This window comes from Phascolarctos cinereus, unplaced genomic scaffold (genome assembly GCF_003287225.1).
Source record: "Phascolarctos cinereus isolate Bilbo 61053 unplaced genomic scaffold, phaCin_HiC Scaffold_5;HRSCAF=322, whole genome shotgun sequence".
Taxonomy (NCBI): domain Eukaryota; kingdom Metazoa; phylum Chordata; class Mammalia; order Diprotodontia; family Phascolarctidae; genus Phascolarctos; species Phascolarctos cinereus.
Genome location: NW_027555958.1, coordinates 445,599,108 through 445,612,316, shown reverse-complemented (window position 1 = coordinate 445,612,316; position 13,209 = coordinate 445,599,108). Strand labels below are relative to the sequence as shown.

Sequence of the window (13,209 nt, the reverse complement as noted above, 5' to 3'; positions counted from 1 at the left end):
AAACCTGGGAAGCCCTCTAAGAACGGCCACAGAGTAAAGCGAGGCACAGAGAACAAGCCCAGCGACAATCCTGCTGAGTGCTCGCCACCCTCTGCCTGAAGATCTCCAGGATGGGGAACTCACTACCTCCCGAGGGGGCACTCATGCCACTTTGGGACAGCTCTTGTCGTGTTAATTAAGTTAATTAAGCTCTTACAAGTTAATTGTTAATAACTTCTCCCTTACACAGTACCTTGGACCAGGCTCTCTTGACTGCTGAGTCTTTCCCAGGCTGAACCTCCTTCCCCTGATCCTCCCATAGCCCATGCACTCCAGGCCCTTCATCAGCCTGGCTGTGCCCCTCTGGGTGGGTCAGCTAGACTGTAGCATCCAGACTGACCACAGTGCTCTAGATGAAGTCTGACCAGGCAGAAGTCAGGAAGAGGGTCACCTCCCCCAGTCCTGGACACAATGCCTCCTCCCTCAATGCAACCCAAGATCACACCAGCTATTTCAGGCTGCTTCACGTCTAGCCTGCAGTCCACTCAAACCCCTAGATCTCTTTCAGCCAAACTGCTATTCTAGCCAAGCCTCCCTAAGCCTCCAACTGGGAAGTGGATTTGTCGAACCCAAGGGTCAGATTCAGCGTTTCTCTCATGGGAACCAGCCCTCGTTAGACCTGGCCTGATCCATTGTGAAGTTTGGGGAGGGTAAATTAGAGCCCCTCCACGTGCCCTCACCTGCAGTGTACCACCATGGGCCCAGCATCCAGGGGGTTGCAGGCCTTGACCCTGCGCAGGAAGGCCAAGGTGGGGGTTGGGTACTCAGGGACTCCGTGGTCAGGCCAGGCCAGGAACTGGAACTGACGAAGCTCCCGCTTCTCACTGGAGCCAGTCTGGCAGGAGAAGCGTGGGCCAGGGTTGGGTGTCATTGTGGGCTGCCCATGATGAACCCCCTACCCCACCCGACTGCCAGCTCTTTATCCCCCCCCCAGCCAACTTGCCCCTTCCTCCACACCCTCTCCTGTGTCCCTCTCTGGGCCAGGCTTCCCATCTCTCCCTACCGAGCCCCGGGAACCCCCCTGGGGCCCCTGGCACCTTGTAGAGGGCGAAGGTGCGGACAGTGTAGGTGGCCAGCTCCACAGTGTCCAGCAGCGTCACCTGGACGAACCCATAGGTCTCGGTGCCCCGGCTCGGCCAATACTGATCACACTTCACCTGCGGCGAGGACAGGCAGGGCTGGACATAAGTGCAGGGAGCCTGGGCGGATGGGCTGGAGGTCCCAGGGGTCTGGCCTCTGAGACAGCACTCCTTGTCTGGGGTGTTCATGGAATGGTCACTGGCCTCACCTACGGGCTGCCCACTACGCAGTCACGGCCAGAGCTGGCCAGGCCCATTTGCTGCCACTTTTCTTCACCGTGTTTACAAGCCATTTTCAGGTGCCCCACCCTCCCCGCTCAGTGGCACACAACAGATTCTCAGGGGCCTCGGCCTGCACCTGACCAAGAACCCCCATAACACTGTCCTTGACAAGTGTTACTCCACCACTGCTTGGAGGCTTCCAGTGATGGGGAGCTCATCACCTCCCACAGCAGCCCACTCCAACTCTCGCTGCCTGCACGTTTTTCTCAGCCTCTGACCCTTCCTCCTCCTGCTTCAGGGTCCAGCAGAAGCAGCTCTCCTCTCCACCATACTACTTCGTGCCTGGCTCCTCCAAGCCTCGCTCTGCAGGGGCTTATCTCCTCCCTCACCCCCTCACCTCTGGCTCTCCATGCTGAGCTGCTGAGCCCACACCTGCTCCCTGCGGAACAACTCACCCGGGACTTCTCCTCCAGCCGTGTCATCATGACAATGGTGGCTGTCCGCTGCTCCCACACCATGCGCCAGAAGTCGCCGAGGGTCTCGGGCAGGGGTCCCTGGGTGGCGATGTAGGCATTCTGCTTGCGGTAACCATCAATGTAGTTGGCATTGATGTAGTCGCTGCCAGGGACCCCTACGGGAGCCAGGGGCACATACAAGAGTGTGAGAGGTGCTGGGGAGGGAGTGGGGGAGCTGGCCTCTGGGCAACCCCCCTGCCCCAGGCTCTGCTCCCACCCAGCGTGCGTGATGGCCAAGTCACTTCCCCTCTCTTGGACACGTTTTTCCCTTCTGTAAAATGCATCGAGAGTCCAAAGAGCTCACCATCGACAGACGTGAGGATGACCCGGGAGTGGTCATAGGCGATCACGTTGGCATAGCGGTTCTTGGGTTTGTTGACCTCCAAGTTTGAGTTCTCCCAGGTGAACTGCTGCCCTGGGTCAATGGACTGCAGGAGAGCACAGAAGCAGGCAAAGCCTCAGAGGGAGGCATGGGGCGCTCATGTCAGGGAGGGGCTTCTAGCTCAGGCTCTGCACCCACACCTGCTCCTTGCAGCTGAACTCCAATGCTGCCCCTTCTGGGAAGCCCACCCTGATTCAGACCCTCCCTTCCCCAGACAGGCAGCCTGGGTCTGCCAGCCACGGGAAGTGCTAGCAGCCACAGGAGGGCCCCTTCGGGGCATCAGATCAAACGTTGTCAACCAGGTAAGGGAAAGGAACCTGTGCAGGTCAGGGCCTCCTGGAGGAAGAGGAATCTAAATTAGGATTTGATTTGGGCATTCTAGGTGGGGAGAACAGCATAGATAAAGGTGTGGAGGCTGGGCTGGAACACAAGGCCTTGAACTCCAGGGGTAGAAGTAGAGGCATCCCTAGGCAGGCATGTGGTTCGTGCTCTCCTGAGCCCTGAATTACTGCCAGGCTGGGCACATGCCTGGAGGCAGTGGGCTTCCTGAAGATACCCAGGGGTTTACTGAAGGTGAGAACAAAGGGAGAGAAAAGGGCTGGGGCTGAGCCGGAGGCCTAGGGAGTGGGAAGAGAGATGTGAGAGGCTGCATGTGTGGGCAGTCAGGCAGGACTTGGCAAGTGAGGAGATGTGGGGAGAAGGGAAAGAGAAGTCTCGTGGCTGGGCTGAGCAGGACAGATTGGGGGGCGGGGGTAGCGGGGCCCCCAGAGACCTCTCTTGGCTCGTCCACCAGGACGACTCAGCTTGGGGGAAAACATTATTCTGCAGTGAGGTGAGCCTCCCCCTCTTCTGCCTATGGGCTCAGAGCTGCCCTGCCCTGATGTCCCCTCGGATGGGGAGCTCCTTGAGGGCAGGGCCCAGGTCCGTCTGTTCCCAGTGTCCCTAGGACCTCTAGGAGGTGTCTGTCTAATCAATGCTGAGCTCAGCAGGGTGGTCACCTCCACATCCTGGGGGATCGGCCACCCCAACCCTCCCACCAGATGGTGTCAGACCCCTAACAGCCCCCTCACCTCATACTCCTGGGAGAACTTCAGGCCGTCATTGGCCTTGAGCCGCTCAATGTTGTCGGCCAGGTCTGTTATGGGAATGGGTGGGTGGTCCCGCATGCCTGAGGATCACATAAGAATATACAGATCAGTGGGGGGCAGGGCAGGGTCTGGGGGATAGCCACAATGCATGTGTGCGCACACATGTGAACACGTGTGACCATGGGTGAGCCAGCACATGGTGGTGTGATGATGGACACGGCAGCACATGCGACGACACGGATGGGTAGAGCATGTGAGAGAATAGAGAGTAGAAAGGAGGGCAGGTGTGGTATGTGCACGCGTGCCCACATGTGTCTGTGCATGTATGTAGGGCAGGTGTGTGTGTTGGGGAACAGACCAGAGAGGGAGCTGACCATCCTGACAGGAGTCGGGGACCTGAGACACCGCGTCCAGAAGCTGCCTGCACACGTCCCCAGCGAGCGGCCCTTCCCCGACACCCTGGTGCTGCCCCTGCCTCTCTGCACTCTGGGCCCTGCCACCATGCAGTGACTGCCCCGGCCGATTCCTCTCCCTTCCTTAGGGTCTTCACCTAACAGACCTGCACTCCAAAGGAGGCCTAAGCCGGGCAGCTGTGCCCCTCTCCACGTGAACCCAAATCCCGAGACATCACCCATCCGATTCACAGCGCTCCACAAATAGGGGACGAGAAGAAAGGGCGGAGTTGTGGCTAAGTGGGGAGCAAGCTGGCCTTGGGGATTCAGGCAACTGGCACTCAAGTCTGGCCTCTGAGGCCAGGCCTCACATGCTCAGTGGCCTCTCAAGGCTGTCCATGGGCCCTGGCATCTCCTCACCAGGAAATGCCCCACCTGAATGAAATCACAGGTTCACAGAAAGACCAGAGTATGTTTGGCCCTGCACTGGGCACTGGGCACTGGGGAGAGGGACAGAAGCTAAAAGGAAACAGGCTCTGCTTCAAGGGGCTTGGTGGTGAAAGCGTGGAAAAATTCAACATGAGAATTTGAAGAGAAAACTCATCAACCACTGGGGCTGTCATGAAAGACGTCCTCTAGGAGGTGACCTAAACCCTGAGCCCTGAAGGGAGACAAAGACGCCAGTCCTCAGCTCTGGGACCCCCTAGTCTTTCTCAGCTTGCCGGGAGCCTCCCTCAGCTGGCAGGGTCAGAGGGTTACAGATCCACAGCTGCAGGCCATGGGGTCCACCCCCCTCACTTTACAGCTGAGAACACTGAGGGACAGGGAAGCCCAGCCCAGCCAGTGTCCAAGGCAGGGCTGGCAGGATTATAATGAGTCCCAGGTCTGGAAAGGACTCCCACTAACAGAGGAGGACCAGAGACCCCCAGGGTCACACAGCTAGGAAGTAGCTGAGGCAGAATTCAGCCTCGGGCCTTCTGGCCTCCAGGTCCAGCACACGCTCCACTGGGACACCCTGATGCCTCCCAGATGCCTCTACCTTTTTCCTTTGAACCCAAATGTAAGACTTTCTATCGATCCCTATATTAAATGACATCTCATCAGAGCTGCCCACGTAGTCAAGTATCATCCAGATGTCTGGGGCTGCTGATTCAGGGCCCAGATGTAGCTAAACCCAAGTGACTCAGCACAGAGATGTTCTATGGCACCCGGCGGACACCGGTCTCTCTGTGGGTCCCCCCATTTTAGGCCTGCCTTCTTGCCCTACGGGCCAGCCCTCATCCACACTGATGGTGTGAGAGAATCACAGAGACGGAGACACAGTGACACGGAGAGGAGACAGGAAGGACTGAGCGGGAAAGGGAGGAGGAGAAGGAGCCCCAAAGAGGAAAGGGAGTGGATGGCCAAGGCTGGAAGGACGGGACACAGAGAAGATGAGACACAAGAATACAGAGACGCAGGAAGCTCAGAAACTAACTTGAGATGTTCGGGCAACTGGGGACACTGGAACCTGCGGAGAAAAGACAGACAGAACTCGGGGCGCGAACGAGGGCACATGCTGGCCTCACCCCGTGGGCTGCTCGTAGTCCCTGGGGCAGGGCCCAGACCAGCGCTGCAGGAATGGTCAGAGAATCAGGAGGCAGGGAGGCCGGGGCCAGAGCAGACCTCAGACTGAAGCAGGAAGGAGGGATAACGTGGTGAGGGGAGGGAGGCATAGGGCCAGGAATGACACAGTCTGAGCTTAGCCCTTCTTGGGGAGCAGGCAGGGTCCTCAAAGGCATCAAGGGCAAGTCTAACCTGCCGAAGAAGGCCCTCGACGGCAGGACTGATCATGGACATCCAACCAGGGCTTGGAGCCCTCCAGGGACAGGTAGCTCACTACCTCTACTCAGGATGATGGACAGCTCTGCCATCGGGACCCACCTGATCGTGTTGTAACTTCCCCCCAAGTGCTTCTGAGGCTGAGCAGAGCAGCCCAGGCTCACAGCATCTTCCCGGTCTGGGGATGGCCAGGGATGCCCCAAACAAGGCCTGGCAGCCTTGAGGCTGAGCCCAGATCAGCGCCCCCACACCCCACCCCAGCAGCTCACAAAGCTCCTACCTGGGGTCTGGTAGTTGAGCCTTCTCATCTCCACAGGGTCTGAGGAGTGGGCCAGCAGCGAGTCCTTCAGCCCCACAGACTGCTCATCCTTGGCTGAAGGAGAGTTGGTCCTTTTCCTAAGAGAACAGAGATAGGGCCTCTAGGTGGGGTGGCCTGGGATCTGGCAGTGGGAGGAAGTCAGAGCAGAGAGAGGGGAAGGGCAGCCAGAGTCCTGGCCGGACCTTGGAGCACTGAAGACATGACACGGACAGCATGCAGATGACATGACTAGCACGGGGACAAGCACACCAAGCCTGGGGTGGGGTGGGGGGCTCCCTGAGAAGACTCACATCAGCCCCTCCTTTGCAGGGGAGGAGAGAGCCCAGCCTGGCTTGCGGTGCCATGCTGAGCACAGACAAGACCCTTTCTGGTCTCAGACAGCTGAGTGGGATGGCAGAGATCCAGGAGATGAGAAGAGCCAGGGAAGGGCCCCGCCTGCCTGCCCAGGGGGGCCAGGGCACTGAACTGCCTATGTCTCCCTTTGGTTTTGCTTCACCCCACATCCAAAGGCTGGCCCTTGACTGCTGAGCCTCGACGACGGCCCCTGGGCGTGCCCTTCCCATCCTGGCTCCCTTACACTATGCTCTGTCAACACTAAGCCCCCAAGCCAGCACCATCTCCCCTCCGTGCCCCTGTGACCTCAGCGCAGCCATCTCTCTGGCCCCTCTCTCATCCCTCAGAGTCAGATACATCAGTGTCCTGCACGGTCTTGTGCATCTGTGACTGCTTCTCGCCTTCTTCCTCAAATGCCCACGTGGGCAGCTGTCAAGCGTACGCCTGTGCTTCTACCCTCACCTGCCTTTCCCAGGGCCATGCCCAGGCTCCAAACCCAAGAGTCATCCTGGCTGCCTCATTCTCTCACCCCCCCACATCCAAGCCGTTGCCAAGGCCCAGTCATTTCACCTTTGCTGCGTCTCTCTGATACATCCCCTTCTCTACTCCGACACGGCTCCCACCTCAATACAGGCCCTATCACTTCACACCCAGCTCACTGCAGGAGCTGCTGGTGGGTCTGCCCACCTCACATCTTTCCCCACTCCAGTCCAGCCCCACTCAGCCACCAAAGTGATTTTCCTGATTGCAGGTGTGACTCCCCCAATCAATGAACTGCCCGCGAAGTGAAATTCAAACGACTCTGGCTGGCCCACGAGGCCCCCTGCAACCTGCTCTCACACTGCTGGCCTCCACCAGCCCCTGAACCTGTAGAAGGCTCCGGCTGCCACACTGCTCTGGCCACTCTACATCATGAGCTGTAGCACTCGTCTCATTCACTCACTCCTATTCCTTTGCGTTCAGCCCAAGGGCTGCCTCTTCCAGAAAGCCTCCCCGATCACTGTGTCTTGACAGCTGTGCTGGTGGCTCGTGGGCCTGCAGACCGGCCACTGGTCCCATGAGGGCAGCTCTGGACTCTCTTCCCACCTCCCCCCATCTCCTGTGCTACACAGCAGATGCTTGGTCAAGGTCTGCTGAATGGATATATGCCTCAAGGTTCACAATCTGCATGTCTGCCCATCTTGGTTTCACAGATGAAGAAACACAAGTTCATCAAAGTTGGTAGAGGCAGGGCAGAGACTGGCTTCCAGCTACCTGACTCTTAGGCTGGGGTCCTGCTCCCTTTAGGGAAGACATGCTGCCTATGGGTGGCCCCTCTGCTTGCAGATGCTAGGACGCCCTGGCTAGAAATGGGCCAGGGGTCTGAGAAATTAGCATTTGCTGGTCAAGGCCCTTAAGTCTCTGGTCACAAAGCATGTCTCTACTTGGCCTCAAGGATCATGGGAGTGTGTGTGAACCAGCAAGCAATGAGGATGAGCTCTGCTGGGCCATGAGGGAATGCTAGGGAGATGTGAATCAGCAAGGGAGGAAGTCTGCCCTGCTGGCCCCTGGGCAACCCAGCCAGGGCTGTGTCTATCTGCGCCAGCGAGGGCCCAGGATGAGGCTGTAGGGGCGTGAAGTAGCGTGGGAAGCTGGGAGCACAGAGCAGGGGTCTGCGTTCTGGAGGCTCAAGGCAGGGTGAGGGGGCAAGAAGACAAAATGGGTTCCTACCTTTCTTGTTTACTAGATCCAGAGACAAGCAAGGACAGAAGAGAGGCGCGGTCAGTGTTATTCCAGAGCCCAGGGCCCCAGGGGACATGCATGACACCCAGCAGGGAGCCCGGGAAGACCCTTGCAGGGTGTCTGCATTGGGCCAGCCCCTTCCACCTCGGCCCCAAACAGTGCAGCAGAGGGCCCTGGTGGTCAGCAATGAGGCATGAGCTCCCACATACACAGATGTGCACATGCACGAAGACACACATGTGGACAGACGGACGTGGACACCCTGAGAGCAAGGATCGTGAAACATCTCATCTGTCTTTCTTCCCTAGGTCCAGCATGTGGCTCTGCACACAGTTGGAGCTTAAAGGGCAAAGAATATGGGAGCCCAGAGTGGCCCTGGGAGCCATCTGGAGCTACCCCTCATTGTAGGGTTGGATCGAGAGTAGAAGGGTCAAGGTCACACAGCAAGTAAGCCAGGCCTGCTGTACACAGGAGTGAAAACAGCCACACCTACACACACACCCTACCCCCACAAACCCCCGTGTCCCCCCACCCCCGCGTCTGCTTTGCTTTGCTAGGCGCCATTTCGTTCCGGGGCCACCCACTTCGCCGCTCACCTCTTGAAGAGGAGGATGGCGATGACGATGAGGATGATGAGGATGACGGCCAGCACAGGGCCCATGACCCACAGCATCTCGGGCTCATCCTGCTGCTTAGCCGAGGATACTTCCACGAGGATCTCGTCAGAGTAGGGGCTGGCCGCGTACTGCCGCTGGGGACATACACAGGGGTGGGGGGGGGCACAACTGTGAGGGCTGGGCTACATTTGTGTGTGTGAACACCAGCGGAGGCCCGCAGGGTGCAGGAAGAGGGTCAGAAGAAACATGGGGGTGGGGGGTGAGGAGAGAGAGGGGTGGCCTCTTGGAAGAAGGAAGAATACAGCTTGACCTCAAAGGGAGAGCAGTCTGGGGTGGCAGGGGGTGATGCAGGTAGGACAGGAGGCTGGTCCAGCTGGACAGTGGGGAAGGAGCTAAGGGGCAGCCATAGGAGCTGAAGGAGGAATGGGACCAGGGGCTCTGGTGGCAGACCTGGTGGGATAGTGCAGGGGGAGTGGCTGGAGACCAGAAACACTGAGACACGGCCACAAGAGAGAGGAAGTGGGAAGAACTAAAGATACGCCCAAGGAGACACCACGGGACTGGACCGAAGTGGGGACAAGGGGGTGAGGGACCGGGCAGGCTGGCACACTGGGGCCTCCTGGGAGCAGAGAGGAAGATCCCAGCTGTCACTCACACAGTGCCTCCGGCCCCTCCCACCACCCTCCCGCTTCCTCCTTCACTGCACCCTGCACACATGGCCTGAAGGACAGGTCTGGGCTCTTGGGTGGCCGCCAGCTGCCTCTGACGAGAATTGCAGCCAAGGTGGAAGGTCGGCCTCAGGCCCTCGCTGGGCTCCCACAAGCCTGCCCCACCCACCCCACACACTGCACTCCAGCCAGCCTGGCTTCCTTTGTTCCCAGAAAGCCCCTGCTCAGGGGCTCCCCTCTTCTCTCCTCCTCTGCACCTTCCTGGGTCTTGTGGGCCTCCAGGAAGCATCCTGGACGCTGGCTCTGCACAGGGCATGCAGACAGCGGGGGGCAGGGACCACATCTTACACCTCTGAATGGGGGCCTCACTGGACAGCAACTGCCAGAGTGAGGGGCAACCCGGGGACGCGTGCAGGGGCCGAGTACAAAACTAGACAGACACTGCCCCTGTCCTTGGTCCTGCTCATATCTCCATCTGGCATCCACAGTGCAGTGATGCCCCAGGGTTTAAGGAGCTCAGTGTCTACAGGAGGGCAGCCAGGCTGGGGAATGTGGGGATTGGTGGAAAAAACTGGGAATGCTGACCTTGGGAGGGAGGACATGAGAGCTGTCCTCATGTATCTGAGAGGCTCTATCAATAGGGAGGAAGGTGTAGACTTGAATTCTGCTCGGCCTCAGAGGGCAGAACAGGAACGAGGGGGCGAAAGGTGCAAAGAGACAGTTGAAGCCTGGAGTCGGGACATAGTCCCTGTCAACCTTAGCTGCCTCCCCTGGCCAAGATGCCTGGTGGGAGCCTGGCGGGAGCCCCGCTGAGCCCCTGCAACCTACACGTCACATAGGCGCTACCAACTTTCCAATTAAAAACGGTCACGATCTGCTCATTACAGCAGAACATCAGCTGCCTGCTGAGGGCATCAGGGGAACCAGCGGCCCTTCGCTACGGCGGGGGAGGAAGCTCCGGGGCCCCACAGCTCACACCCCGCTGCTCCATCACACCTCCGGGCGCTTGCTCTCACCGTGTCCCCCGCCTCCAGCGCAGCCAGCACAAAGCAGTGGTAGCTGAGGTCTGGGGACAGAGGCCGGTTGTAGAAGCCGTTGTAATTCTTCTTGTCTCCGAGGGTGAAGGTCTCAGGCAGCTCTTCCACCTGAGCTGCGACATAGGGCTTCAGCCGCTCTATCTGCCGCCGTCGCCGCACAGCTGCGCCTCCCTGGCCAATGGCCTCCAGCAGCTGGAGGCGGGACACAGGGCTTGAGAGGATGCCAGGCCCCAAGGCACCCTCTCAGATACCCTCCCTGAGCTGCCTCCTTGGAACCAGTAAAGTCACACTGAAGCCACTGACCCTGAGACCTTCAAAGGCTGCCAGCCCAGGAAGGGAGCCCTTAAGGGCTGGGTCAGAGGCCAAGAGCCGACTGCCCCCAGGACGCAGAGGCCTTGGTCCTACCTGATCCAGCTCGAGTCCGTCTGGCGTCTGCCAACGCGGGCTGAGAGGTCCGCTAGCCAGGCGGTCAATGGGCACCACCACGATGTAGAACCACCTGGGACGGACAGGAAGCCCAACGCTGCTCAGACACACTTAGACAAGACCTTTCAGGGAGGGCCGGGGAGGAAGGATGATGTGTGATTCGGGGCATCACCACCCAGTTAGTGGGAGGCACTCACCTGATGGCTGACTTGGTCTCTACTCTGGGGAGCGTGAGGGTAAAACGGCCATCCTCCATGTACTTGGCCATGGGCAGGGGCTTCTGCAGCAGGAGGTCAGGGGCCGTGCGGACGGACACCAGGTGCTGCAGGCCGCCAGCACTGCTCCCGCGGCTCGTCAGCACAAATGAGTACTCGGTGTTGGGCTGCAAGTCCCGGATCAGCTTCTTCATGGAGTGGCCGTCCACCTCCACACTCTGTCCGTTATAAAGGATCTGCGGGGCAGGAGGCCGACGCTTCACAGCAGCACGGGGACCTACCTCAGCTCCTAACTCAGGGCCGGGGGTCTATCTCAGGCTTGGCCAGAACGGGGCCTGCTCACCCAGAAGGCCTCTCCAGTTTTGTCCACACTAAGCCCCAAACCCATGACACCAAAGACCTGGCCTCATCTGCCCCAAAGGAAGGCCTGGTCCAACCACACCAAAAGCCCTGTCCATCCTCACCAAAGACCTAGTCTCGTCCGTTCTAAGGGCCCTGGTCTTCCCAGCATTACAGACCTTAGACCAGTGTGCATGGCAGATTCTGCCCCAGGAAGGTACCCCAAGGCCACTGCCAGCATCTGTTCAGTGACCTGGTGTCACTTGGGGGAGAAGGGGGGGTCCACCCTGGCACCACTGGTGAGGCTGTGCCAAGCTCTCCACAGCCAGCAGGGGTAGCGAGATCAAAAGACCATTCTTTGAGCTTCTGCCTGACTGGCCCCGCCTGAGCCCACCACATGGAAGTCAGCAGCTGTGGTCTCAGCCCAGCAAGTGCGCTCGTCCTCTGCTGCTGGCCTGGGACCCGGGGATGTGGCACTAAGGCCTAGCCCCGCTACCGTGCTCCCTGCCATCTCTCCAGGTTATGAGCCTTCAGGCTGTGCTGCCAAGTCAGACCCCGTGCATAATCCTCTGGGTCCCCAGACCCAGGCCCAGGTCAGCCAAGCGCCGCTCTCGATTCCCTGGCCGCTCAGAGCCCATCCTCCAAGTCAAGCCAAGGATGGGGAGGGCAAGCTCTACGAAGGAGCCTTGCTCTCGAGAATGCTTCTGGTGGGTTCAGAGAATCTTAAGCTGGGAAGGGGCTCCTGGATCACCAGCCCATGCTGGGGAGGGGAAGTCGGCCCACGTGTATCCCATGCTCCAGATGCTAGATAGAGGCCTCAGTGAAGGAAAAGGAAGAGCAGCTGAGACACCCGGCAACATGCCAGAGACAAAGCCTCGGCCTTCGAGGTCTGCACGCAAACACCCAAACTGTAGGTAACAATCCACAGAACTAGAGACTAATTGGTCCTCCCGGCTCCCACTGAACCTTGCTGAGAGGGAACCCGCGACTGGGCCAGAGCTCTGAATGGTGTGGGCCTTCTCGAAAGAACCAAGATGGCGGGGTGGTGTTCCACAGGGAGAAAAGACAGTCAAGTGAGGAAACCAAGGAACAAGAGGGGGGAGCCAAGGAGGACTGTGTGAGAGAGGGTCAAATTAGAGGGGAGGGGAGGCTTCGCTATTGGAGCAGACTACAGACCACCTGGAAGAAAGAGGAAAGAGACGAGAAGGCCAGGAGGCAGCTCAGTAGAGTGACGGGGAACTTCAATTACCCAGAAATCTGCTGGGGGCTCTCCCCCCAAAATAGCAGCAGAGAGCTTTAGTGATAACTCATCCGTCAAGAGGTGGTGAGACCACCCAGGAGAAATCCTCTGCTGCACCTGGTTCTCTCTGACAGAAGAACGGGGGAAGACTTGTTTGCGAAGAGAGAAGTGGCTCTGGCCCTCAGCTGGCCTGCACCCAGGTGTGGGGAGAGACCACAGCAGGGTCACAGGGCGGGGTCGGCCCAGGGCAAGGGGGAGACTCAAGGAGGAAAGCCTGAGGACTCCAGCCAGGAGCAAAAAAAGGGTCTGTCTGACTGACAAGACTGCCACACACGGGGAGGCCTCTCCAGCCTACTGAGCGCAGAAGACAGAGGCCAGGACAGGTGCCAGGATGACCCCAAGAATGGCAGGGAGCAACCTGGTTTGCCTTGGCCCCAGAGAGCAGAACCAGGAGCAGAACCTTCTGAGCCTTGAGAGCTGGCCCAAAGCGGAACAGCCCTTCGAGGGAGGTAGTGAGCTCCCTGTCCTTGGAGGTCTGTGAGCAGAGGCAGGGTGCCACTGGTCAGGTACACTGCAGAGTGCTTCCCTGGCTGGGGTCAGGTTGGACCAGACGAGCTCCCCACCAGCCCCGAGCTCCCGTGGCGGATCTTCCTTCTCCCACGTCCGCCTGGTCTTTAGTAAGCCATGCCATTCCACCTCAACATCTCTCAAATACGTCCCTTGCTCTCCTCTGACCCTGCCCCACCCTGGTGCAG

At 59.1% G+C, this 13,209-nt stretch overlaps 1 protein-coding gene across 1 annotated transcript in view; it reads right to left on the bottom strand.

The window, feature by feature from the left end:
- Window positions 1-13,209, bottom strand: part of PTPRF (protein tyrosine phosphatase receptor type F) — a 101,115-nt gene that overhangs the window by 9,689 nt on the left and 78,217 nt on the right. Inside the window, 11 exon segments of the mRNA XM_078156594.1 lie at window positions 720-874; window positions 1,077-1,196; window positions 1,796-1,971; window positions 2,160-2,283; window positions 3,308-3,405; window positions 5,195-5,227; window positions 5,819-5,934; window positions 8,509-8,663; window positions 10,214-10,426; window positions 10,640-10,733; window positions 10,858-11,111. Coding sequence (XP_078012720.1) covers window positions 720-874; window positions 1,077-1,196; window positions 1,796-1,971; window positions 2,160-2,283; window positions 3,308-3,405; window positions 5,195-5,227; window positions 5,819-5,934; window positions 8,509-8,663; window positions 10,214-10,426; window positions 10,640-10,733; window positions 10,858-11,111 — 1,538 coding nt within the window.